The sequence below is a fragment of the Tiliqua scincoides genome, chromosome 3 (assembly GCF_035046505.1).
Source record: "Tiliqua scincoides isolate rTilSci1 chromosome 3, rTilSci1.hap2, whole genome shotgun sequence".
NCBI classification, from domain to species: domain Eukaryota; kingdom Metazoa; phylum Chordata; class Lepidosauria; order Squamata; family Scincidae; genus Tiliqua; species Tiliqua scincoides.
The window spans coordinates 11,569,553-11,596,780 of record NC_089823.1 but is presented as its reverse complement, the minus strand read 5'-3'; the positions used below and the strand labels follow the sequence as shown (position 1 = coordinate 11,596,780).

At 46.6% G+C, this 27,228-nt stretch overlaps 1 protein-coding gene and 4 pseudogenes across 1 annotated transcript in view; 2 read left to right on the top strand and 3 right to left on the bottom strand.

Annotated features, from left to right (window-relative positions):
* TYR (tyrosinase) overlaps positions 1–27,228 on the bottom strand; it is a 62,213-nt gene that overhangs the window by 31,051 nt on the left and 3,934 nt on the right. Inside the window, exon 2 of the mRNA XM_066621694.1 lies at positions 13,837–14,053. Within this exon, the coding sequence (XP_066477791.1) occupies positions 13,837–14,053 (217 nt within the window). The remainder of the gene's footprint in view (positions 1–13,836; positions 14,054–27,228) is intronic.
* On the top strand, positions 9,115–9,231 carry LOC136646378 (5S ribosomal RNA; annotated as a pseudogene).
* LOC136646114 (5S ribosomal RNA) lies at positions 13,122–13,249 on the top strand (annotated as a pseudogene).
* LOC136646871 (5S ribosomal RNA) lies at positions 20,678–20,796 on the bottom strand (annotated as a pseudogene).
* On the bottom strand, positions 21,849–21,965 carry LOC136646348 (5S ribosomal RNA; annotated as a pseudogene).

Sequence of the window (27,228 nt, the reverse complement as noted above, 5' to 3'; positions counted from 1 at the left end):
CAACCTCCTGATTTTAGAAATGGGTTATGTCAGAATGCAAGATGCAAGGGAGGGCACCAGGATGAGGTCTCTTGTTATCTGGTGTGCTCCCTGGGGCATTTGGTGGGCCGCTGTGAGATACAGGAAGCTGGACTAGATGGGCCTATGGCCTGATCCAGTGGGGCTGTTCTTATGTTCTTATGGTGTCACACCCCCCTGTGTGCGTCACCCAGTGCAGACCGCACCCCCCGCACTCTCATAGTGATGCCACTACCTACTGATGCCATGACACCACTGATAGACCACCCCTTGCCTACCCCTGAACTGTAATTGAAATCCTGCACTCATTTAATACAGCTTTCATATTGTACACTCCAAGCTCATGTTGTTGGGTCAGAGCATCACATGAGGGACCTTGCTGCCTGCGCCTCCATCATGTGCTAGCGTTCTCAGTCACTGCCTTTCCCATATGCGGGTGATGACCAAGAAAAAGAGAAAGGTTCCTTTATGGTGACTTCACCATGTGCCTGAAGCATCTAGGAATACCAAAAGAGCCTGGCCTCCTTTTGTTCTTTCCACAGCAGCTCTAGGCACAGAAATAAGGAACTCAGCGTGGAAATACTTTCATCAAGATCACTAGCCATGTGGGGTCCCCTCTTCCATGAATGGGGCCTACACAGCTGGGTGTATGTCTATAGACAACGCAGTTACATAGGTGAGAGGCATGCATGGAGGTCCAAGTAATAGAATCGAGACTCTGTTAGGAAGGGAGACTCCTAGCTGTGTTAAGCACAAATGCCCTCTCCCATTTGACTTTCCCATTTACAAAGGCTGGCGGTTCATCTAGGAGATGTGAGGGGCTGAGGGGTGATAAGCAGGTGGTAGAAGGGAACATTCTGGAGGTCCTAGAAATCATCTTTTTTTTAAAAAAAAATAATCCAAACTCCCGCTCATCATGATATTACATAATCATTATTAAGAATATTTACATATTGCTTTTCAACCACAACAAAACACATTTTCAAAGAGCAAAAGGATAAGAAGATGTTTACCTGTCCAAAGGCTAAAAGAAACACAAGGGATACATCAGTAGCAGTCACTGATGGCACTGTCGTACCCTCAATTTGTGCTGGTGGAGCGCATGTGCACTGGCAGGAAAGCCAGAGTCTTCCTGCACACATGGGCATAGGAGAGGACACCTGCTGAACAGGTAAATTTTGCACTGTGCAGCATAGGGAGGGCAGGGTGCAATGGGGTGGGGGGAGGGCGGCAGCAGGGGCAGGGGGATGAATTGGGCCCAGGAGGGGAGATTGATGGCGCTGGCGTACAATTTATCCTTTCCTGGGCCTGAGCCACCAACCCAGATTTACACAGATGTGAGCCACTGGAGAAGGTTAGAGTTGATGCATAGTGATGGCTGGGGCTTCCCAGGGGCACGGAGATAAATGTCCCCTTATGCTGATGAGACCACCTGCCTGTTAAATTCCCCTTTGGGATACCGTGAAGCCCGAGCTGGCTGGGGTGGCTTAAGTACAACTGGGCTGCCTGAGGGATGCTTTGTTGGCATGGATCGGGACAGTTGCTCTCCCTCTGCTAAATGTGAAAAAGACACTGGCAAAGTACCTCTTGGCCTAGTTAGCAGAGTGTCATTTATCCTACTCCTTTTTATTGTCCGGAGTCATTTTTTTCTGCTTCTCCTAGTCATAGAGAGAGGAGTTCTACAGCATACTGAGACCTGTCCCTGGGCCACTAAGCCTCTTATCCAGCAGCCCAACCTGCTTCTGAGATATTTCTATGCACAAACAAGATCACTGCACCAGCGAACAGAAAACACAGCAGGAAAGCATTCAGAGAGGCCAGTGAGCACTGGCTCATTCTTTTAAACATTTCCCCAATGCATTTCAGACTTGCTCCACTTTTTAAGATTTTTTTTTTCTTGTCCTTTCAAAATAAATGGTTCCTTTCGTGCTTATTTTCTGCCCCAGGCACAGATGTGTGTTGGGGACACTTTTAAACAGAAAGCAGTCTTCTAGTACCTCCTATTTCTTCAGAGTTTACACTACCAAAATCCCAAATTCTACTGTTTGACTACACTGATCCTTGTACCATAAGAGCTCGAAGACTGCTGCAAGATAGATAGATAGATAGATAGATAGAGAGATAGATAGATAGATAGATAGATAGATAGATAGATAGATAGATAGATAGATAGATAGATAGATGGAAGGAAGGAAGGAAGGAAAAGAGAGAGAGATAGTGAAAGAGAAGAGATAGATATGCTGAAAAGAAGATAGATAGATAGATAGATAGATAGATAGATAGATAGATAGATAGATAGATAGATAGATAGATAGATAGATAGATAGATAGATTCGGGCAGCCCAATCCTAACTGTAGGCAAAACTGAGGAGAGTCTGGAAATGTTTAGGGGCAGGAGTGAGTTCTGGAAGAGGGAAAAGTAGGGGCAGGAGGGAGTGGAACCTGCGGAGCTCAGTTCCGCCAAATCTGGAGCCCCGTGTTGAGCCTCTTGGCCTGACATGGGACTTTGTTACTCTGTGCCGGCTAAATAGCCAGTGCAGATTTGAATAGCCTCGTTGTGGGGCTACTTTCCTTCTAGAGCTGCCGGTGGCTGCCCAGAATGCTCAGGATGCCGTGGCAGCCATTTGGTGCCATGGCAGCCCAGCGCACTAGGCAGCTTAGGATTGGACTTCCCATCAATAAATGGTTCCTTTCCCCCAAACGACTCACATGTCTTTAAAAAAAAACAAAAAAAAAACCCCTGCAACAGCCACTGGACAAGAGTCCATGCTGGGGTGAAGAGGGTTCTTTCCCCATCGTTGGAAGAAGACATCAGTTTAAAAGTTGCCTCTTTGCCCAGTTAGAGAGGGCACCCCGGTGCCGCATTCTGCACTTTTTCAGTGCTTGCACAGAACCCACACAAAAAAGGCAAAGAAGTGCTCCAGTCAAGAAACAGCAGTTTAAAGGCAAAGAAAAAGTTGGAGAGCTCAGGTTGCTGGAAGTATTTGGGGAGGAAAAGCCAGAAAGCATTTTGAGATAGATTGGTGCGGAGCAATGGCAGGCAGAAGTAGGCGTCTTTCTGCGCACTGAAGAGCCTCAAGCAGTTGATGCTTCTAATAGCATGTAGTCAAGCAGAGCTAAGACAGCCAGCTGGAGAACTAACTGTGTGGTGTGAAGGTTTGAGGGCTGCTAGGCGCTGGAATAGTCTGAAATCTGTAAAAACTAGTTTTGCTCCAGGAATCTTCAAGGGATGGTGTGACTTAAGGACATCTTGGTTAGAAAAAGCCAGTACTGCTTGCATTTTAGGTAGATGTATGGAGGACCAGTCTACCCAAGGGTATTAGCAATGATAGCTAGCTATATGTCACTTCCAGGGTCAGAAATGATATTCTGCTGAATACCAGTGCATGGGGGAGCAGTGGGTTGTAATGGATAGCAGTGGCATAGCTAGAGGGGGTGCAAAGCACTAAGTTTTGCAGGGAGCCTCACCACAGTGTTCAAGCAGCCCCTCCCTCTCCCCTACAGAGCCATTCTGGGTGTTGGGAGGAAAATGGAGGTGTACATTTGGGAAGGGCCACTAACCCACCGTGGTGAGGCTCCCTGCACAACTTAGTGCTTGGCACACCCTCTAGTTATGCCACTGGTGGCTCGAATATGGAACTAGGGCTGGGGAGACTTACAGCCCAACCCTAACTAGATGTTGCCCACAGGGTACAACAGTGCCGGGGAGCTGGATACGCAGGGTGCATCCTGTGGGGAGACGGAGACTGTGGGGGAGCAGAGAGGGAAGTAAAGGAATGTTTTACTTACGCTTGTCACAGCTAGATAGTTGGTGCGAGCTTGAGTAGAGCAAAGGGGGCATGTCAAAACAGGAAGCAGGGGCAAAATGAGGGTTAGGATATCAGTGAACCTCTCTCCACCAATAACATCCCCCATTTGCCTACTCCCTGCCCCTTTCTGTCCACCCCCACCATTGGCTCACTTGTACCACCAGGCACAGTGGAGGCCAGTGATCTTCTTACGGCATTGCCATGGCAGTGCACAAGAAATGGATGCTGGCGTCATGCACAGCACTGGACAGATTCAGGATTTAATCCCACTTGGTGAGACATGAAACTGGGCAATGTGAAGTCAACCTGGCCACAAGCATGCATACCTTGGTCACATCCATGCTGGACTCTTGAAACATTCCCTACTTGGGCTGAGTGTGGTACCGGCAAATGGCCCAGAATGCTCTGGCCAAAGTGGGTTGTCAGCAGTGGCGCAGACAGAGGAGGTGCAAAGCACTAAAGTTTTGCAGGGAGCCTCACCACAGCACGCAAGCGGTCTCCTTTGGAGTCAGGAATTTTTTTGCTGCCAACCCGATTGGCTGTGGGTTGATAGTTCTTTTGCCTACCCTAGACTGCTAGGCTCAGGGTATGGGTTTTCAAAGCTGTTAAGGTTTCATTTGGTGACTTGGCAGGTATCATGCAGGGTTGTGGGTAGGCAGTAATATCATCTCAGTGTCCACCCTGAGGCAGCAGAGTCAAGGGGCAAAACAGAACTGCTCCTGTGATTCTTGACTGGCTCAAAGAGGCTGCCTAGCAAGCCCTTCACCTGACTTGGCACAGGATCCTGGACTTGCCCTGGGTTTGGCCAGCCCAGCTGCCTTAACCCCTTTGGGGTCTGCTGTGACAGGCCAGCTTGGATTTTGAACCAAGCAGAACCTAGAGTCAGGTGGCATGCCCTCCAAGAGCCTGGCGGAGGAAGATGGGCTTGGACTGTTTCCCCGACTAGTACCCCGCACCCACACATAGTTAGTTAACTTTCCCTGGGCAGTTGCCCTGTTGCAGTTTCTGTAATTAAATTAATAAAGTGGCCCTAGTTAACTCCAAGCCTGTGTCTGGTGCCATTATTGGTGGGTGCTGGTGCGTAAGACACTATGGGGACCCAGTTAGCCATTTTGCTACCTTATAACAGGACAAAAAGGCCTTCAATTGTAAAAAAAAAAAAAAGAAAAGAAAAAGAAAAAAAAGAGAAAAGAAAAAGTCAAACCAGAACTGCTTATAATGGCAGTTCTATGTGTTATGGCTTATAATCTAGCAGGGTTAATAGAATTAGACCTCACTAGGACATAAATCTCCCCTCTCAAGTGTGCAGGAGCAAAAGACAATAGCCTTTGGAACACAGAGGACAGGCGCCTCAAATTTGATTCTATTGTTTTAAGTATGTAAAGCTGTGGGCTGAAGTGGAGTTTGGAGGAACTGATAGGATGTGGCCATGAGAAAACCCGGCAAGAGCGACAGATGCAGCAAAGTAATGAATCACAGACCAGCGTGGTGCAGCACAGAGAGGCCTGAGCTCCTGATCTCTGAGTCATGCTGTTCGTTTGCCTCCAGTTTGCCTCCACTCAGGAGCCCAAATATTGTATTTGAGAGTATGAATTCAAAGAAGCCCACCTTTTGAGTTTAGGAAGCTGGGAGGGGTTCTCTCTCTCTCTCTCTCTCTCTCTCTCTCTCTCTCTCTCTCAACCTGTAATAGAGATACTGCAGGTTCTGAACCTAAGTCTGAAGCGGTTACTCTGCCCACAGTAGCAGAGCTAGAGGGGGTGCAAAGCACTAAGTTTTGCAGGGAGCCTCACTGCACCATGCAAGCGGCATCTCCCCCTCCCCTATGGAGCCATTCCAGGCCACTAGAGCAAAACAGAGGCATACCCATCCCTAATATCTGGGAACAGCTTCTCCTGGGAACCTGTGGTACCAGAAATGTGCCTGGTGATGCCCTCTACGAGGCATGACCTGACCTCTGCTGCCATCCCCTGCTGGACTGTCAATGCAGAAAATAGTGCATTTAAGCTCTGTGGGCACGATTATTTTGGACAAAAACATGCGCTATGAACAGATCTTCACAAGGTCACAATACACCAAGTACTCTCTCCGCTCCCTCAGAGAATCTGATCCAGCAGAGGCTAAGCACTCAATTTTCCAGAGCCAGAGAAAGAGAGCTAAAGAGCCCTTAAACATTGAATAGCTGAAGCATAGGCAGTAATATTGGCTGCGGCAAGCTTGGTAAACAGTGCCAACGGGCAACTGGGGTGCGCAACAAAGAAACTTTCCTTGCCATTGTGAAGCTTCAACAATCATGCTTGAAATGGTGACTCCTCCAGGTTTTTTGCTAAGTGTAGGGTGTTCCCATGGGAGGCAGCTGTAGAGGATAGCTTATGAGCTCCTTAGAAGCGAGGGCCTGTCTATTTTTACCACTCCTCTGTGAGATACCTTGTACACTGATGAGGCTGTATTATAATCATGCCAGGAGATCCAACCCTGTGCTGGCTGCCAGTACAGCGGCACTGAAACAGCTTCTGCTGTATCCTGCAGAGCCAATGAGCCAGCTGTAGGTCTCCTCAATGTAAGGGGACATTGGTTCCCTTACTCCATTTAGTGCCCCCACAGCCCCTATGGGTCTATTCAGATCTACACCAGCTCAGTTGCTGGTGCAGATTCAAGTAGACTGTGAGAGCTTTCAGGCACAGGAGGGGGGGATAGGATTTGGTGGCAGCTTCAGTCGCTGGCTCTGCCCCCATTTAGGGCCTGAACCCTAAATGGCCACCCTCTACCACCCGGTTTTGCCGCCTCCTTACCTTCCCCCTGACCTCTCCCATCCAGAAACACTTTCCCGCCACTTGGCGGGGTACTTACTGCTGTGGGCTCCGGTAAGGCTGCCAAATGGTTCAGAGGCCAACTGATGCTGGCCTCCCCACTGGTTCCTCTCCCCTCCTGGTGGGTGCCACGTACCTTATGGAATGTTGCGACAGCCATTGCCAAGGCAGCACATGGCATAGGATTGGGCCCTTAATATTAATACTGTACTATTATTGCTTACGTGATAACTTCTGGCTCAAATTATGAGGGCTTTGGGCTTAGCTTTTCCCCTCTTTCCCCCCCTGGTTGCACAGTGGCTGCTGTAGGAGAGCTCTTTCTGCTGGCCACCTTGTCTGTTTTCACCCAGAATCCCTTCTGAGCAATGCCACTCCATGATTCAGTATCATTGTGAAAGAGGGTCTAAATAGAGTACTCTAAATAGGACAAATACACAAAGGGACCAAAGAAGGTCATCCTATCCAAACTCTTGCTGAGAAGCAGCACTAACCAATCAGCAGCATTATTTATTTTTCACGTTTATATACCACACTTCCTCCAAGGAGCTCAGGGTGGTGTACATGGTTCCTCCCCCCCCATTTTGTTCTCACCTACCTATAAAGTAGCTTAGCCTGAGACAGAGTGATTGGCCCAAGGTCACCCAGGAAGCTTTGGGGGGTGGGCAGGGATTTGAACCTGGATCTTCCAGGTCTAAGTCCAAGTCTCAAACACTATGCTGGCTTCCACACATCATCCCTAGCACTTAGGCTGTGTTGTGGAGCTATGTCTCCTTTATTTTTGTTTTGTGACTGCCTAGTATGAAGGGTGCATGATAGTTTTATTTATAGTCAGTTCTGTAGATTCCCCCACACACACATTAAACACCCCCCACTACTAGTTTGCAACCCCAAGAAGAGGACGCGGATGTCTATGGGAAATGTCCAAAGTACAGCACTACTACTATGAAGAAGAACATAGCAACGCATGAGCAACTGCAACTAGCGCACATCCTGAATAAAAAAAAGAGGACGTCCTGATTTCATCCACATCAATGGAAAGTTAGTTCCATTGCAGCTTGCAAAGTCTGCTGGAAGCAACCCTGCCAAGTTCTGGAGACTTTAATAGGACACTGCGGGAGTTCGTGCTGGCAGTTCCTACTAGAACATTACGGCCCTCAAATCACCGTAGCTAGAAGCAGAATCTGGCCTCTTTGCCAGAATGCTTCAAAAGTCAACCATCAATAACATTTCCAAATGTCTGGCCACAGGTCCATCTGTCCATTAAAAATGACAGTGGCACATGCAGGAGAGGTACCATAGGAAATCCAAGGGCGACAGGATGGTAGTAGCTGTGTTTTGGTGGTGTAGCTAGAGGGGGGTGCAAAGCACTAAGTTTAGAAGAAAGCCTCACTGCAGTATGCAAGTGGCCTCTCCCCCTCCGCCTCTGTTTGCTCCCCCAGCCCAGAATGGCTCTGAAGAGGAGGGGACACTTGCATGCTGTGGTGAAGCTCCCTGCAAAACTTAGTGCTTTGCACCCCCTCTAGCTATGCCACTGTTGTGTTTGGAGAATTTCTGAGCTTTTACCTGGCAGAAACGCCTCCAAATGCCTCTTCCCCACTTAAGAACAATTAGAAGCACACTCCTGGGGCAGAGTGAATGGCAGCTGTGACATCACCAGCCGGTAGACCAATCATCTGCCTCTGCCCACACACCTAGTGGCATGCTGCAAAAGTTCTGAGCGTTGCCAAGAAAGAGAGGAAGCGCTTAGAGCAAGCTAGAAAAGCAGTAAGATCTGCCAAAAGAAAAGGTGACAGTCCTTGAGAAAGTGGATGCAAAGGGAAAGAAAAGCCATGCAGGAAAATGGAAGATTTTGGTTGGCCAACCCATCCAGTTGGCAAAGGCTTCTCTGCTTGGCCATGCATTATTTACTTATTTGTTTATTCATTTAGGACATCTGTTACCCAGCTCTTCTGCCATCTAGATTCCCATGTATATGAGAATAATAAAAACAACAAACGATATGAATAAATTTGCAGCAGAGCAAATGTTATATTTAATTTAAAATGGATCAATCTACAAATTTGGAGAAATAAAATGGTAGTCACTTGATGCCCCAATGACTACAGAGTCTGTGGGCTCGATCCTATCCAATTTTCCAGTGCTGATGCAGCCACACCAAAGGGGTTTGTGCTGCATCCTGTGATGGCAAGACAGTCACAGAGGCCTCCTCAAAGAAAAGGGACATTTATTCCCTTACCTCAGGTCTGCATTGTGGCTGCATCAATGCTGGAAAGTTGGAAAGGATTGGACCCACTGTTAGCCCAATACTATCCAACTTCCCAACACCAGAGTAGCCATGCCAATGGGGTGTGTACTGCACCCTGAAGTAGTGCGGCAGTCCTGGAAGTCTCCTCAAGGAAAGGGAACATTTGTTCCCTAACTTTGGGGCTGCATTGTGGCTGCACTGGTGCTGGAAAGTTGGATAGGATTGGGCCCACTGTGTCAGCAACTGTTACCCTGCACATGCCTGATCTCGTCTGATCTCAGAAGCTAAGCAGGGTCAGGCCTGGTTAGTACTTGGATGGGAGACCGCCTGGGAATACCGGGTGCTGTAGGCTTATATCATAGTCTTTCGAGACTGAAGGTTGCCAACCACTGTGTCAGATAAGCCTCTGTGGGGAGGAATGATGGCCTTTCAAAGCTGAGAAGGGCTTTTTCCTGGTCACCACCTATATTACATCCAGGAGTAGGAGGATTCAAAGGGCCTCAGAAGACAATTGTAGCAGTTGGGTGGGCTTTTGTGAGACAGAACCAGTGTTTGGCTAATATTCCACTTCCACAGTGACATGGATGGATAATGCAACATTTGGATGGCACTTTCTGAGCGTTCAAAGGGCCTCACAGTTATTGCCTGGATGTATCATTCACAACAATGCCATAATTCAGTGATGTTCAACCGGTGTGCCACGGCACATTGGTGTGCCATGAAATGTCAGCAGGTGTGTCATGGGAGTTTGGAGCACAGTGGTTGAAAATTGCTGAAAAACTCATCCAGGTCCTGCGACTCTGTTTCTAGGGCACCTGTCTGTTACTACAATTTGTTACTACAGTTTCAATTCATTACTACAATATGTTACCCCAGTTGCCCTAGAAACAGAGAGAAATCAGCTTACCTCTTGCCATGACTTTCAGCTCAGTCGAACGTCCCCATGACTCAGCCAAAGTGCTTCTTTTTTTGCTGCTAAAATGCAATTATTGCATTGCCATAGTTGAAATCCCTGACTTCAAGGCCCCGAGTTAAATCTGATTTCCATTACCCTTTGCGCTCATTAATGATACGTGTCCTGTTAATTGCACACCTATTTAAGTGCATGCTTTCTTAGATGCATATGTCCATTTTCATCATAGCACAGTCACTTCACTGTGACCTCCATCTCACCGTCCCATGTTAGTTATAATTCTTCATTTCTATTATTTAGGGTGCAATCCTAACACGCCCTTGGAACAGTGCAAGTCCCTTCCTTGGGCCCAGAGGTGTTGCAAAAGTGCCAATAAGATACTTTCATGCCACCTCAGGAGTCAGAAGGCTGGCACATAGACATGCGCCAGCCTCTGGAGGCTGACTCTGGGCAACTGAACGGTGAGTTTGCGCTGGCTGAGTCAAACCAGGGGTTTGGGGAGGGTGGGGGAGGGCAAAATGGGCGTGTCCCAGGACAGGGGGAGGGCAGGAGGTAGGTGGGCTGGAACTAGGCAGAGGGTGGAGCCAGGATCTGGCACTTGGGCCAGATTCTAACCCCGCTCCTGGGTGACCAGGCATATCACTGGGCTGCTCGGATCTGCGCCACCTCTTTAGAAGGCACAGATCTGAGTAGTCTGAGTAGTTGGGCAGGAGGTCTGGTCTAGAGGGTAGAGCCTCCGTCTGCCTGAAGATAACATCCACAAGGTCGCCAGTTCGAGGCCACCGGCACCGTGCGACCTTGAAGCAGCTGACAAGCTGAAGCCGAGCAATTCCATCTGCTCTGAGCATGGGAGGATGGAGGCCAGAATGTGAAGCCAGATCGGAATGAAACACCTTGAATGTAGTGGTTCTTGAAAGAAAGAACCCTCTTTCAAATTGTAAAAATCCCTATTTAATAAGGGATTTAGATAAGCCTGCCTATGTAAACCACCTTGAATAAAGTCTTGAATAAAGACCAAGAAAGGCGGTATATAAATACCTGTTGTTGTTGTTGTTGTTGTTGTTGTTGTTAGTCCTATTGGGGTTACTGCAGACATTATTCAGGGTAAGGGGAATTGAGTTCCCTTGACCGGGCTGAGGCGCAGGCAGCCCCAACTTTGCCCTGGATATGGGGCTGACCAGCTGGTCTGCCTGTTCCAGCATGGATTAGGATTGGGCTATTGTTATTGGCAGGGCTTTTTTTCTAATGGAACGCGGGGGGACGGAGTTCCGGCACCTTTTTGCAGGGGCCCCTCCCCTTCGGAGGCATTCCAGTGGGGGGAGCAAAACAGAGGAATTCGCTGGGTAGGTGCTGGGGGGTGCAGGGTGGGCGGGTGCCTTGCCCCTGCCTGACCGCACAACGACCCCCTCCTGCCTCCATCTCCAAGCTCTCGCCTGAGCCCAGCCCGCCTCCCCTCCCCCTGCACTCTGCTTCCCTGCGCAGCTTCCAAGCCGGTGGAGGGCGCGGGGGACACGCGCCAAGGAGAAGGATGGACAGCCAGCCAGCCAGCCAGCCAGGGAGACGGGCTGCAGCACCCACGGAATGCCCAGGTACTGGCTTGGCGGTGGAGGAGGGGAAGGAAGCTGGCTGGTGCAGCCCCCGTGCCAATCTGCAGCACGAGCCTAGGCGTGTCTACTCAGAAGTAAGTCTCATTGTGCTCAATGGGGCTTGCTCCTGGGAAAGTGTCATAGCCTTGCAGCCTGAGAGCCCAAGCCTATGCATGTCTACTCAGAAGTAAGTTCCATTATGTTCAATGGGGCTTACTCCCAGGAAAGTGTCATAGCCTTGCAGCCTGAGTAGACAACCATAGGCTTTGGCTCTGAGGCTGCAGTTCTCTCCACACTTTCCTGGGAGGAAGCCCCACTGTCTCTAGTGGGACTGACTTCTGAGGAGACAGGCACAGGATTGGGCCCAGAGGCTGCCATCCTATCCACAGTAAGCCCCATTCACTAAAGTGGACTTCTGAGTAGACATACATAGGATTGGGCTCTTAGGCTGCAATCCTAGGCACTTTCCTGGGAGTAAGCTCCATTGACTAGAATGAGACTTACTTCAGAGCAGACATACCTAGGATTGGGCTCTTAATCCTGGCCGAGATATATATCTGCACCCGTTTTCACATGCTAAGGGCAGGTGAAAAGGGATTCGCCGTGTGTACAACGTGCTGTCCAGCCTTGCCAGAGATCCTCCTCATCCTTCCCCCACAAGCATGCCCTCCGCCAGCCAGCGTTTGCAGCTCCTCTCCAGCAATGCACAGCAGCTGCTCAGGGCCGCAGAGAACATACAATTGCATGCCAAGCGCCTTCCCAAAGACACAGAGTATTCGGATACCTGAATTAAACAATATTTAATCCCTTGTTTGCAAACGTAGCTGTTTCTATGTGCACCTAAGGACCCCTCTCATGTAAGAATTCCTTTTTTGTTCTTACTCCCACAGTTGCTTAGAGTAATTTTACTACATGGAACTCATGTAAGCCATTTTCCGGAATCCATTCACTGCTTCCTCTCCTCGAAGTAGTGCCACACTACATACTACATGCTACAAGTGCACCTGTACAGTATTTTTCCCCATGTGTAGAAAAAGTAGCTAGGGGGAAGGGGATGTGGAGATTGACAGCCCAATCCTATGCATGTCTACTCAGAAGTAAGTTCATCTTTAGGGGGGAAGCACATAAAAAAGATTTTATTTCTCCAATAAAAAAATGGTTTATAAATAAATAAATAAATAAATAAATAAAAGATTAACAAGTTGTGAGTTCCTGCACCTTTTTTTTTTTTTTTTTACAAAAAAAAAGCACTGGTTTTTGGTATGAAAAATCCTAGTAAACTACAGATAGAAAGAAGGAAGCTTTGAAATACTTTATTTACACCTATTGCTTCTTAAAAAATATAATGGATATTTAAGATTACCAATCTCTCAATATATACTTTTAATATTTTCTATCATAGATAATTTTGCAGATAGTTAGATGTACAATTGTAGAATTTTGTTGCATTTTACTTATGGATTAATTTCATTTTAAAGTGAATCCTTGATGAAGAGCATGTCAAAATTCACCAGCATCTGATCTGTTAAGCAGACTAGGGCTCTACTTTTCGAAAAATTTCTTGTCATTTTTCTATTACACATTTTTCTATGTGTTCAGTTCCCAACAAGAAGCAACCCTTCAACTAAGTGCTTTCTGTGTACTTCCTTGTCTCTGTCCCCCTCATTTTGCCACTTGGAGGTGATATATGGTAGGGGTTTTAAAAGGGTGTAGTTGTGTCTGAATTGTGACCTAAGGAACCTGGCCAATTTTAATTCTGTTTGAAACACCCTGCACATGCCCAATCTCATCTGATCTTGGAAGCTAAGCAGGGTCAGGCCTGGTTAGTACTTGGATGGGAGACCGCCTGGGAATACCAGGTGCTGTAGGCTTATACCATAGTCTTTTGAGACTGAAGGTTGCCAACCATTGAAACCCCTTAATTTCAGTAAATTTAAATGTGTAATTAACTTTTCCACATTGAAAGTAACAGGTCTTAAATGAGCTTAACTGAGTCTGGATTGTATCCGAAGTAGGTGAATTAAATACATGGGTAACAACCTAAAAGAAATGCATAGTTGCCATTTTCACAGTCACTGCAAAGAAAGCAAGGCTGTTTTGTTTGGAGCTACAGTAAATCCCACAGTTATGGAGGATGGATGGCAAACATAAATTGGATGGTCGTACAGGTAGATTGTAGATAACCACTGGTTATGTGAAATGTTTGAACATCATCTGTTGCACTTCTGCAGTATAAGGTTTTTGTTAATGCGGGAGATACCGGGATAGGGACATCAGCCATTTGGACTAAATGCCCATGAAATCAAGACAGAATGTTTCTAGTTTTGCAGGCTTCCTGGCTTGTAGGATTAGCTAGACAAACTAGCAAATTTGGAAACCTCTCTATAGGGGTGGGTGGCCAGTGGTTGAAATAACATTTCTATACATAAATGCTGAAAGAAAAGGCAAAAGGAATTACCTTCCAAAGTGTTCCTGAAGCTGAAGTTGGCCATTTTGTCCATGGTCCCAGACTCATACTCTGTCAAGCTTAAACAGAACTCAACATCTGCCGAAGATGGAAGCCTCGGAGTTCTCCCTTTGTCGTGGTTCCCAGGATTTCGAAGCAGAGGGCCTTCATTGGTGCCATTGCAAAGTTGTTGACGACTGTTGTATTCTTCTGATTGACTACAAATTACCTAAGGGATACATTTCCCATTAGTGTCAGTGTGTTTGGGGAATAAGGCAGTAGCTAAAGGGGGGATGGAGGGACAGAACCCTGGGTACCATGCCTGAAGGGGTGTCTAGTCGAGCATATCTCAAAAAGGCATTGCACCCCCGCCAGGCCTCAGAAGTGCCTTTCGGAGGAGTCCAGTAGGCCCTCTGGTGCACTTCCTGGTGGGAGTGCCACCATGTCATATGGAAGTATATTTAAAAATTTGAGCCTCTGGATGCCAGACGCCTTGGATACACTACTGGAAAAAGGCTACTTGTATGTCATCCTCTGATTCACTGAAGGCGATCTGGGTGCATAAGTACATTTCCATGCTAATATCGTTCACTGGATCGAAACTGCAGGTGTAAATCAGATGTGCAACCAAATGGAGACTAAAATTGATGTGATATGGGAGCTCTATACTTGGAATTCCCAGTCCTTTTTCCTTTCTAATAAAGCAACCATGGTGTGTGATTTGGATTGAGGCTGCAGATACAGGAGTGGGAAGTCTAGTCATGTGTGCTTATTGCTGTGACCCTGATCCATATTCCCCATGTTGCTGACTTTTCTCAGTAGAGAAAAGGCGTCTGTGGAGGGAAATGATTGAGATGTATAAAATTATGTATGGAATGGATACAGTGGATAGAGGGATGTTCTTATTCCTCCAACACAACACCAGAACCAGGAGACATCTACTAAAATTGAATAGTGGGAGACAAAAGATGATATTTCTTCACCCAGCATGTCATTAATCTGTGGAAAACCTTGCCACAGGATGTGGTGATTACACCTGACCTAATTGCCTTTAAAAGGGAATTGAACAGATTGGATAGATGGAAGGAAAGTCCATCACAGGTTACAAGCCATGATGGGTATGCCTCCATGTCTTAGAACAGGGGTGTCCAAAGTTTTTGGCAGGAGGGCCACATCAGCTCTCTGACACTGTGTTGGGGGCCAGGGCAAAAAAAGAATCACTTTACATTTAAAATTTGAATAAATTTACATAAGTTTACATAAATGAATATATTAAAGATGAACTTATATGAATGAATGAAGGTCTTGCAATAGCTCAAGGCCTATAAAAGGCCTTGCACAAAGCAAGGCTGGCCTTTCCTTTGCTGCTGCTGCTGCATCACAGATGCGAAACAGCAAGCAGTGGAGGGAGCTCTCATCCCACAGCTCACACAAGAGGTCAAACAGTTGCCCTCACGCTGAGAGAAGTTGCGTTGGGCCAGTGTGGGCTTCAACAAATCTCAGGAGGGCCAGAGGCTCATTGGAGACTGGAGGCTCCCTGAGGGCTGCATTGAGAGGCCTCGAGGGCCGCAAGTGGCCCCCGGGCCGGGGTTTGGGTACCCCTGTCTTAGAAATAGGCTACCTCAGAGTGCCAGATGCAAAGGAGTGGCAATGGGATGCTGGTATCTTGTTGTGTGATCCCCGAGGCATCTGGTGGAAGATGGACTAGATAGGCCTATGGCCTGATTGAGTGGGGCTCTTATATTCTGAAGAGGGGGGAACAAGCCCCAATGTTTTCTCCACTGGGAGCTTTTGGTGGGGGGTTACTTTGTGGAATTGGTCTGGGAGTAAAGTATCGGGGCTGGTCTGTCTAGGAGTCCACCTACTCCACCACTCTGCTTTCTTTCACACTACCTCTTCTGCTCTGCCCCACCCCTTTCTTTTCCAGTAGAGGAACTGGGAGAAGCAGAAGCTGGTGCCATCTAAGAGGGGGAAGCATTTGGTACACTACTTCAGGCATCAGTTATTGAGTCAGCCATGCAAATAATTATTCCCCCCCCCCCCACATTACAGCATCAATCCAATTCCCCACCACCACTACTGCTTTCTTTCTTTTTTTTTTTTTTATACAGAAAACAAAACCAGGAGCATCAAACACAGAACCCTGTTGTCACAGCTGGTTTGGCCCAAAGGATGTGGCCATCTGCCCCATTTCACTTCCTCTTCAATTCAAATGCACATCCCCAACTGCATTCTGGTATAACAATCACAAATAAATATGCTTTTATATAGGTTCTCTTTTAACTATGAAAAACACTTTTCCTCTCTTTTTAAAATGCATATGTATCTTAACAGCTTCACCATCAAGTTACTGTTATGAACGTAACAAACTTCAAAAGGTGATCAAATCTATAGGAGCCACCCCAGAGAGAAAAATAAAATATTTCTGCAGTGGCCTTAACTCAACAGATGGTGGGAGTGGACCCAGTCGTGTAGTACTAGTGCTAGCACTAGTGTTTTGTGCCCCCTCAATCTATGCCACTGAATGGACCACCAAAAGATTTCCAGCGTGGTGGAGATACCATAGTGGAGATAGGAGAATGTGGTTAGCATATGAGTAAAGAAAAATGTTATAGAGGAGAATTCTGTTGGCTATCAAGAGATTCAAGGGAACAGAATAAAACACATCTATTTACAGGTTTGGACCTGTAGTCAGTAGTATTGGGCATCCCCTCTCCATAACTGATCAACCCCAGATGGATTGACAGAAGTCCAAGAGCAGCCAGATGTACCATAATCTGCTCTCATTAAAATGTCACTATAATCGTTGTCCAGGAGGAGGCTTTAGTTTAGCCCTTGAAGCTGGAGAATTCTCAATTCCTTCTCAAAGTGCATCACTATACAGCTTAGCCCTGGATAAGGTTGACTCCCATATGGATGTCCGATCCCTGATGGAATTTTATGGAGTGATTAGCTTCAGCTTCCCCATGGAAACACATTCAGCTGTTTCACTGCACAGAAATTTGTCACCTTCTGGTTCCAAGAAGGCCCCCCCCCCCAGGTTCTCATGTTCACTTCCTGGCCTAGCACATTTTTATATCTTGGTGGAATGATCGAATACGGTAAAGAAGTAATTCTTTAAAACCTATTATTCATAATCCAGGTTATTTGTGTCTTTTTCCCCCCAAGTAGCTAAAGGGAAGCAATTTAGAATTGGTTTACAAAGAAAAACACATAAAAGCAGTGCATGTGGCATGTGGGGTCCCCAACATTTTAAAGGTGTGGAGAGAAGCAAAGATGCACTCAACCAGTCTCCATTTAATGCAAATTAATTGTGCAAGGTGATTAATTTGGATAGTGGCTTGCATGGATAACCAGCTCATTTCTGAATGGGAAGGCTGCCCTGGGAAACCACCCAATCAGTCACAAAAAAATGAACTTTGATTAATTCTAAGGGAATCTTCCTGCTTGGAAATGGAGGGGAGCCCATTTTTGGAAAGGGGTTTCCTTTTGGGAGAATCCGACATCAGCGGTTCTCACACATTTAGCACCAGGACCCACTTTTTAGAATGAGAATCTCTCAGGATCCACCAGAAGTGATGTCATGGCCGGAAGTGGCATCATCAAGCAGGAAAATTTTTAGCAATCCTAGGCTGCAATCCTTCCCACACTTACTCAGGAGTTAGTCCCATTTACTATCATTGTTAAAAGATTATAACAACAACAACAACAACAAACAACAGGTATTTATATACCGCCTTTCTTGGTCTTTATTCAAGACTTTATTCAAGGCGGTTTACATAGGCAGGCTTTATTTAAATCCCTTATTAAATAGGGATTTTTACAATTTGAAAGAAGGTTCTTTCTTTCAAGAACCACTGCATTCAGGTGTTTCATTCCGATCTGGCTTCACATTCTGGCCTCCATCCTCCCACGCTCAGAGCAGATGGAATCACTCGGCTTCAGCTTGTCAGCTGCTTCAAGGTCGCACGGTGCCGGTGGCCTCGAACTGGCAACCTTGTGGATGTTATCTTCAGGCAGGCAGAGGCTTTACCCTCTAGACCAGACCTCCTGACCCTCTAGACCAGGAGGTCTGGTCTAGATTATACATAGTAACTTGTTAAAAGTACAGGTCTACAACATTTCCCCGAATGCAGTCACATACTATGGTAGCATCAAGTCTAATATATTACACGACCCAGCATATTTCCTGCTCTCAGAAGGGCAAAGCCTCAAGAGGAAAATTCCACCCCTTTCAGCAGGTAAGCACTCCTGGAATTCAGTGCATAACTAGAGGGGGTGCAAAGCACTAAGTTTTGCAGGGAGCCTCACCATGGCGTGCAAGCGGCCTCTCCCCTTTGGAGTCATTCTGAGTGGGGAGTCAAAACAGAAGAGAATGCCTTCGTTTCTCCCCCTGTCCGGAATGTCTCCGAAGGGGAGGGAGAGGGCCCTTGTACACCGTGGAGAGGCTCCATGCAAAACCTAGTGCTTTGCACCCTCTCTAGCTATGCCACTGCTGAGATTCCAGCAAACAAATGAAGTCTGCTGAAGGTTGACTAGCAGCACGGCAGTAGGAACCAGTACAGTTTTGTCTTTGGCCATGAAGAAAGCCCTGGACTGCAGTGAACATGTGGTTGCAAATCCCACATGAGTTGAAACCCAAGGATGTGAGTTGAAACTCATGGATGTAACTCACAATGTATTTTCCCCACAGAATACACATTGGGAGTGGGCCTTAGCACATTTCTCCATTACAGATTGCATCGATTTCAGATGCATTCCCCTTTCACTGTCAGAATTATTGCAAAAAAGAAAGACCACATGTGATATTTATATGGGGTTGGTATGACAACAGCATTTCTCTTTGGCACAGCTCTGACTCTCCCAAGGAACACCCACCTCTACATCTCTTCTAGTCATTCTGTAACAGTGTTTCCACAGTTTCTTCAGTCCTTGGCCCCTTTCATCCATGCTTAGGTGTAGCACCAAAGGTCAGCCAGGTCAGGCACCAGCCAAGGACCCACATCCATCAAAAGGCCCACTTGGCCAGCCCAGCCCCTGAATCATTGCTACCGGTGGCCTTGGTAGTGTCCAATACTACATGTTCCCCAGAGCCCCCAGTATCATGACAATAGCACTGCTCATGCTCCCTATAGCATAAGTGTTTCTCTGTGGTGAGATCTTGCACTGCATGAGAGCATGTGTGAATAAGATGACCACATGGGTAAGACTGATCCTGGGTGTCTGTCTCACCGAATCATCACTCTCCAGGTGGATTCCAGAGTGCATGAGAAAGATCCATACAATTTTCCCCAGGTGGCTGTGTTATTCTCTCTCAATCTCTCTCTCTCTCTCTCTCCTTCCCTCTCACACACACCCGACAGCATGAGATCACACCATGAAGAAGGGACACTAGCTCCGCTGGATTCATTAGTGAAGGTGGATACAGTGACTATTGTATAACTATTTCTTAGCAACTGCTAAAGGTTTCTTTCTCTTCCATTTTTGAAAGTTGGAAATTACCTACTGCAAAGGCAACTGTTGCTGATGTAGGTACAAGTGTATGATATTTTCTAAACACATTACTGGGCAGAAAGATTCTGAACAGGTAAGGCATCTCATACGGGGGGGAGCGCACATGTTGCTCAAATATACACAGGCTTGCCCCCAATTTTCACATTGTAAATCTGCATGTGGAAAACCACAGCTCATATCACACCTTTGACAATTTGAAAACTGAAATGTGGATGCCAAAATTTGGTGTGATGTTGTTGCTACGATGTGACACGCAGGGTCCGTAATTAAATAGAGAAAGGCTACCTGCAGGCAGTTTGCAGGTGCAGTGAACAGGTTCAAGGGAATATATGGAGACTAGAAGTGAAGACAGTGATTAGGTTCCTGGTTCTTCCTCCATTAGTATGGATGACCATTAAATAAGATGAGCATTAATAAGATGAGCATTAAACAGGACTGAACCAAGAGGTGTTTCAGAGGGGGCACATCCACGTATTCTTATGAGTGGTACAACTCTTGATTTCAAAGATTTGAGTACCACGCCATGGGGGAAATCAGAAGACCAAAGATGGAAGGGCATGAAAAAACAATTCCTACAGTCTCCTTGTTCCTTTGTTACTACCTTGCTTCTCAACCCATGATGGGGGGCAGAGGCGTCCCTAGGGATTGCATCACCCAGTGTGAGAGCTCATGCTGTCGCCCCCATGATGGACCTCCTCCCATACCAGACCATACAGAATAAATTATATCATACGCACAGCCTAAATGCGGTGGCATCACTAGGGTTGGTGTCACCCAATTAACTTTATTTATTTGTTTGTTTTAATACTTAACAGTAAAAGTCACCCAACAAAACAGTAGCCACAAAAAATCAGTGGCTAACTTGATGACACTCACACAACTGAATAAGAGTTCTTGTACTAGCACCGAGACAAAGAAATGAGAGCTGACTCATACTAACACCTTTCTGGTTGCATGCTGTGTCATAATAACACCTCATTGACTCTCGGAACAATCCGTCTCGTTGGTCAGTTTTGAGTTAAGTTAATGCACTTTTTGTTACATAATGCAGTGTTTCCCTCTTCTGATTATTTGGCTATACCTTTCGATAGAATACAGATATTTCAGCATGGTTCATTTCATTGCGTTCAGCATTGAATTACGCATCAAACGATATATAACATGATGGTATTATTCGAAAATACCAAGATTTTACCATTTTGGCCAGTAGTGGTGTCACATGCACACACGCACACACCCAAGTGTGTCACCCAGTGTGGTTTACAACCCCCTAGCGATGCCACTAAAGGGGAGGAGGGCAGCTGGTTGGCAACCTTCAGTCTCGAAAGACTATGGTATAAGCCTACAGCACCTGGTATTCCCAGGAGGTCTCCCATCCAAGTACTAACCAAGCCTGACCCTGCTTAGCTTCCAAGATCAGATGAGATCAGGCATGTGCAGGGTAACAGAATCATATGTGTGTAGTGGGTAGTGAAATGATCTCAACAATGTAGTGCCTTTGTGTGCATGTGTGGGATATATGGTTTAAACATGCACACCAAGGCTGCAACTCTATGTACACTTCCTTGGGAGAAAGCCCCATTGAATGCAATGGGATTTACTTCTAACTAAGCATGCATGAGGTAGTACTGTAAGTGAACAATGCTACTGAATTTTATTCAAAATACTCCAGCTTTACTGTAAGGGAAAACAAAAGCTAGTAACCAGGTCAAATTCCTGGTTTTCATACAATAAATTCTAAGAGGTGACCTATAGCTGGGGAAAGGCTGGCTGGATCTCTTTTCAGGTTAGTAGGAAATCCTATTAAATTAAGCCCAGTTACTAGGTGGCCAATTCAGTGGTGTTGCATTTTCCTACCAAATTTCCCCCACTCCAAAAATTCTTGAATGTTGCCATGTGGTATGTGCCAAGGGGTATTATGTGGGAAATTTTCACATCAGCATTACGCAGCCCTGATGCAGGGTGACCAGACGTCCTCTTTTTCCAGGATATGTCCTCTTTTTTAGCCTTGTATCCTGGAAAAGAACATCAATGTCCTCCTTTGCTCTGTGAGCAGGCACTGCGTAGCCTTCTTGCAACTAATAAATTATATATATGATAGCTTTAAATTTAATAATAATTTATCCAGTGTTTAAACCAGGGATGTCAAACTCATTTCATACAGAACGCCGAATAGCATTCATCATGCCTGTTGAGGGCCGGTACTGATGTCATTAAGCAGGAAGTGATGTCATTAAACAGGTCATAACAAAAAATAAGCACCTTTTCTCACTTAGGAACTCATTAGCTGCAAATGACAGAAGAGAAAATGCGCAAATCTTGAACATATTTCAAGATATGGGAGAGCCCAATTTTCATGTGGGTTGCCTTTTCAGCAGAAGTGTACAGCAGCTGAGAGCCTGAGGGCCAGATAAAAAGCTTCTGCGGGCTGCATCTGGACCCCGGGCCTTATGTTTGACACCCCAATTTAAATTGGTTGGCAACCTTCAGTCTCGAAAGACTATGGTATAAGCCTACAGCACCCGGTATTCCCAAGAGGTCTCCCATCCAAGTACTAACCAGGCCTGACCCTGCTTAGCTTCCGAGATCAGACAAGATCAGGGATGTGCAGGGTAACAGTTGCTGCCCAGTTTAAATTAACCACATGAAATCAATATGCAAGTGTTTTCAACTTCAATTTTGCCATGTCCTACATTTTTTTTTATAACCTACACTTTGGGGTGCCTTGTCCTCTTTTGTGGTTATGACATCTGGTCACCCTGCCCTGATGGTCACCTATAGCCAGCAACATGACCGCCTTTGAACAGAGCAAGGCAGCTGCTTAAAGGCCATGTAAAACAGTATGCTACAAATGCAATTTGCCCCATCAGGATCTGGTAAACAGTGGTTATGTGGGCCCCTGGTCTGGTCTGGGACTGCAGTGTGGGGGGAGAGACCTAACACTTGGCCCCGTGTTCTGGTCCAAATGACCAAAGTCATATCTAGCTTGGACCTCAGCTGTCGGATTCTGGACCCTATTCAAGAGGGGGGTTCACATGGCTGTTGAATTTATCAGAGCAGTTTTTAAACCATGGGTAAGGTGCAATTTAGGCACTTCTCAGCCTCGGGTTCGAAAACCTTTTGAGCCAGCCCTACCAGCCATGTGGGTCCATCCCTTGTACGACTCTCATAAAAGTTTTCAAAGGCTGGCACTTATAAGAAGGGGGGTGGGCAATGCAAATAGCTTCCAACAGCTTTGATGGCAAGAGCATGAAAATCGGTCAGGAGTTACCTCTTAAGATTGTAAACACGAAGAAAATTCAAATGCGCTTGGCTAAGGAGTAACAGCAGTTGTTGTGGGTAAGTAAAAGGTGTGGGGGGGGGATGAAGAAGTCAGCATTTCAGCATTCACAATTATCCCAGTTTCCATGGCAACTTCTCGAGGGTACGTTCTCCTTTCATTAGAGGAAGAGAAGCTGAGTTAGAAATAGACACTTCACATCCCCCCCCCCAACAACAACATCAACAACAACAACATCTCAGGTGTTCCCAGGTTTGTCTCCTGTGTAACTGTCATTCATTTATTACACTTTAAATAAAGTGTAATATTTTTTATTACACTTTTTTCTTCTTCTTTAGTCTCTTGCATGGGGGGGGGGTTCCCCTCTTGCTTTTAAAGAGGCACACTTAATACTTTTGCTTATTTGCCAATGCAGTTTCTACAGCACCCTGAAAAGCCTCCAGCCTTCCTCATTCACCCTTTATTCATTTTGTTATTTGCCTGACAGCCTCCTGGCATGCGGGGCAGCTGCTCTGCGGCTTCCACAACATCCAGGCGAGCCTCTCTCCTTTTCCGTTTTACACAATTGCTGTGAATCCCAGAAGCTCCCACTGAACTCAAGGATGCGTCAGTGTGAGAAGGATCAAAATGATCCGAAAGGATGGCCCCAAAATGTCAATCTTATTTATTTTTCGTCTCTCCGTTATTTTGGCATGAATAAATCTGGGCACAAGTTATGTAGGTTAAACTGGGAAAGCGTGATCAGCTACCCAGTTCAGCAATCCTCTAAGTATGGCCGTGTTATATTTAATATTAAATAGCAGCAGGTCATTGTGGATCAGAAGGATGGGGCAGTAAGGATGCTTTTAGTCTACCCCATCAATGTCTGGATCCAGATTGCTTCCCTTTAGCTTCTCGGGGGGAAGGAAAAACCCCACTCCCATCAGCACCAAAGATAATTGCACCTAATGTAATAAATCTCTGTAGTCTGAGAAATATGGGTAGGGATTGGCCCCCTGCCCTCCCTAAATGGTATCCCTGGTTTCCATGGAAGATTATTTCCCATGACCTACATACCACTGTGTTTCTGTTTCTGTGCTTTGTGGTTTCCACATCACCCCTGTTTTCATTCACTCTCTTTTGCTCTTCATTTCAGGATATGACATCAAGCACATACCACTTATGTCTCCGTTCTAACAGGTACAGATGGGCAGGAGCAATCCAGCCAGTGTTAAGCAGTTTTCCAACCTGCTGATTTCAGTGAGAAAGTTAAGCACATGCTTATCTCTCCCACGTGGAAGCCAATGGGGTGTAAAGATGCTTAACAACAGCTGGATGCGATGCATGGACAGGGGCATGAACTATGAACTGGAAATCAAAATATTGTAATTTCTCTTGTAATTGGTTTCTGTTGCTTTGACATTTGAATTTTAAATTTGAAAGTTGGACTGTAAAGTGTAGAAAACCGAACTAAAACAAAGTGCAAACAAACAAACAAACAAATAAAAGTTCAATTACAGTAGAATTCCTTTCCACTTGGAAACTCTCAGCCATTTTCCTTCAGCGTCATAAGACTTTCCATTTGAGGTTAACATTTAAAATGTTGTTGGCAACCTTCAGTCTCGAAAGACTATGGTATCGCACTCTGAAAGGTGGTTCTGGAATAGCGTCTAGTGTGGCTGAAAAGGCCAATTTGGGAGTGACAATCCCTTCCACACTGGGAGCCAGTGCAGTCTGTCCCTGGTCTGTCTCCCTGGCTATGGGTCTTCCTTCTTTGCCTCTTTGCCTCAGACTGCTGGCCAAGTATCTCTTCAAACTGGGAAAGGCCATGCTGCACAGCCTGCCTCCAAGCGGGACGCTCAGAGACCAGGGTTTCCCACCTGTTGAGGTCCACTCCTAAGGCCTTCAGATCCCTCTTGCAGATGTCCTTGTATCGCAGCTGTGGTCTGCCTGTAGGGCGCTTTCCTTGCGCGAGTTCTCCATAGAGGAGATCCTTTGGGATCCGGCCATCATCCATTCTCACGACATGACCAAGCCAACGCAGGTGTCTCTGTTTCAAATAGTGGTCTTCAAACTGTCTACCTTGCAGGAATTTTTCTTGCCACGTAACCTTGTCTTTCAAAGAACTCTGCACAACTTCTCACTTGAGTTATTTAGGGCCCAAGTCTATACTTACCTAGTGCTGGCGCTGAGCCGTAGAGAGAGTATGACTGGAGAGTATAACTGGAGAGTAGGGAGTGCTGGTGCTGGGTTGGTGCTAGTCACGTGCTGGACCCAGCACCGGCAGGAGGACACACTGCAGGCAGTGAAACTGCAGGGTGGCGGTGTGGCCTCTGGGGGGTGGAATTGGGGCAGGAGGGGGGTACTGGTGGAGCCCTGCTCCGCTGGATCTTGAACTCTGTGTCAGGCCAGAAGGCCCAGCATGGAGGCTCTCACATCTGCACCAGCCAAAGAGCTGGCACAGACATGAGGAGACCCACTGACAGGGCTAGATGTTCCTTGGGGGAAGGGAACAAAAATCCCCACCCCCTGAGAAGACTTCCAGCGGCTTCTGGTGCCCTCTGGATACAGCAGTAGCCGCTTTGGCACCGCTGCTCCAGCAAGCACTGGGAAGCATAGAATTGGGTTGCCCTCCAGAAGTTGAACAATCAGGTGCCTGATTGAGGCCTATAAAATGATGCATTCACAAGCAGAATCAGGGGTCATCCAATGAAAATGGCTGGCAAGGTATTTAGGGTACTTCTTCACACAGTGCATAATTTGCCTGTTGAATTGGTTGCCACAGGGTGCGGCGATGGCCATTAGCTGGACGACTTTAAAGGGGGATTGACAAAGTCATGGAGGACAGGCCTGTCAATGGCTGTTAGTCATGATGGCTATGTGCTGCCACCAAGTCCAGTGACAGTATGACCCTAAATGCCAGTTGCAGGAGAGCAACGGCGGGAGACTTCCTAGAGATACCTAGTGGTTGGTTGGCAACCTTCAGTCTCAAAAGACTATGGTATAAGTCTACAGCACTCTGTATTCCAAGGTGGTCTCCCATCCAAGTACTAACCAGGCCTGATCCTGCTTAGCTTCCGAGATCAGACAAGATCAGGCATGTGCAGGGTAATAGTTGCTGCAGTTAGCTAGTGAGCCACTGTGAAAAACAGAATGCTGAACTAAATGTGTCTTTAACCTGGCCCAGCAGGACTTTTCTTACGTCCATCGGATGGGGCTGCTTCAGTTCTAGGTTTCCTGAAATAATCAAAATGCTGCCCTAGATAGTTGACAAGGCCACCTCCAACTCTACGATCCTATCTGTTACAGAGGATTGTGGGGCATGTTCTAGAGCAGAGGTCTCTAAACTTTTTGGCCAAAGGGCCGCATCAAATATCTGGCACAGTGTCGAGGGCCGGAAAAAAAAAATTAAATATAACATTTAAATAAATATATTAGAGACGGAACTTAGATGAATGAATGAATGATTCATGAATGAATGGGCTCAAATGTCCAGGACTTCTCCAAGCACAAACACAGCCCAAGAAATAAAGCACACACTTAAATGGACCCTCCATTTCCCCCACCCCACAAGCACAACTCTGGTTGTGTTTGGTCAGCTGGGCCAGAGGGGATCAGAGGCTGGTCGCGGGCCAGATATAGGCTTGCTTTGGGCCACATCTGGCCCCCAGGCCAGGGTTTGGAGACCCCAGTTCTAGAGGACACGTATACAGTTTAGTTGGAGCATCAGGTGGAGTTCAGGTTTGCCGAAGTACAAAAACTTTATCGTTGTCTGACCTAAACTGAAAGTGTAACCCCGAAAACCTTTGCAGCAGCACGTGGCCTGGGGAATACCCATAGCAGAATGAGGCAAACTATCTTTCAGAGAATGTTTTCTGCCATTACTGAGCTTCCCATCCCCTCGCAAACAGCCCAACCCTATCAAAAGACATGCACTGTGACCCAGCAGGGCTAGTGCATCATCCAGCATAGGACCACAGGCTGCTGGAGGTCTCTCTGGGGGAAAGGAACTTTTGTACCTTAACCTGGGTAAAGCTCCAGCAGCCTCTATGGGGTTACTCAGATGTGCAACAGTAAAACCCGTTGGCACAAATGCATGTTGGATTTTCAGACGAGGGAGGGGGGATAGGATGCAGCAGTAGCAGTGGCTGCCGTTCCACCCACTCCTGGGCCTGAACTGCCCCCTTCTCTGCCCTCCCCCACCCCATAATGCCTCCCCCTGTTCAGCCCTCCTGTTGCGCACTGGAGAGTCTCCCTGCCGGTGCAGCCTTACTGCTTGTGCCATGGGCCTCTATGCTGCTGCAACATGTCTTGTGCATCTTTGTGACGGCGCACTTGATTCGGCTGTACATTTTCAAGGAACAACAGGATTCCCCAGAACAGAGTTTGCAACCCATAGATCTAATCATGGAGGCCATATAGGATCCTTTTTTTCATTTTAAAGCCTTTGATGGTGTTTTTTTATTTGAATGGGTCATTTTTCCCCATTGGCTTTATTTGCTCATTTCAGAATTGGTACATGTCCCGAGGCCTCCGGATTTCTTTGGTTTGGCTTGGTTTTTCAAGAACCTTTGAAAACACACAGCAGCTCTAGCAAGCACTTAATTGTGGCCATCTTTCTTCATAAGACC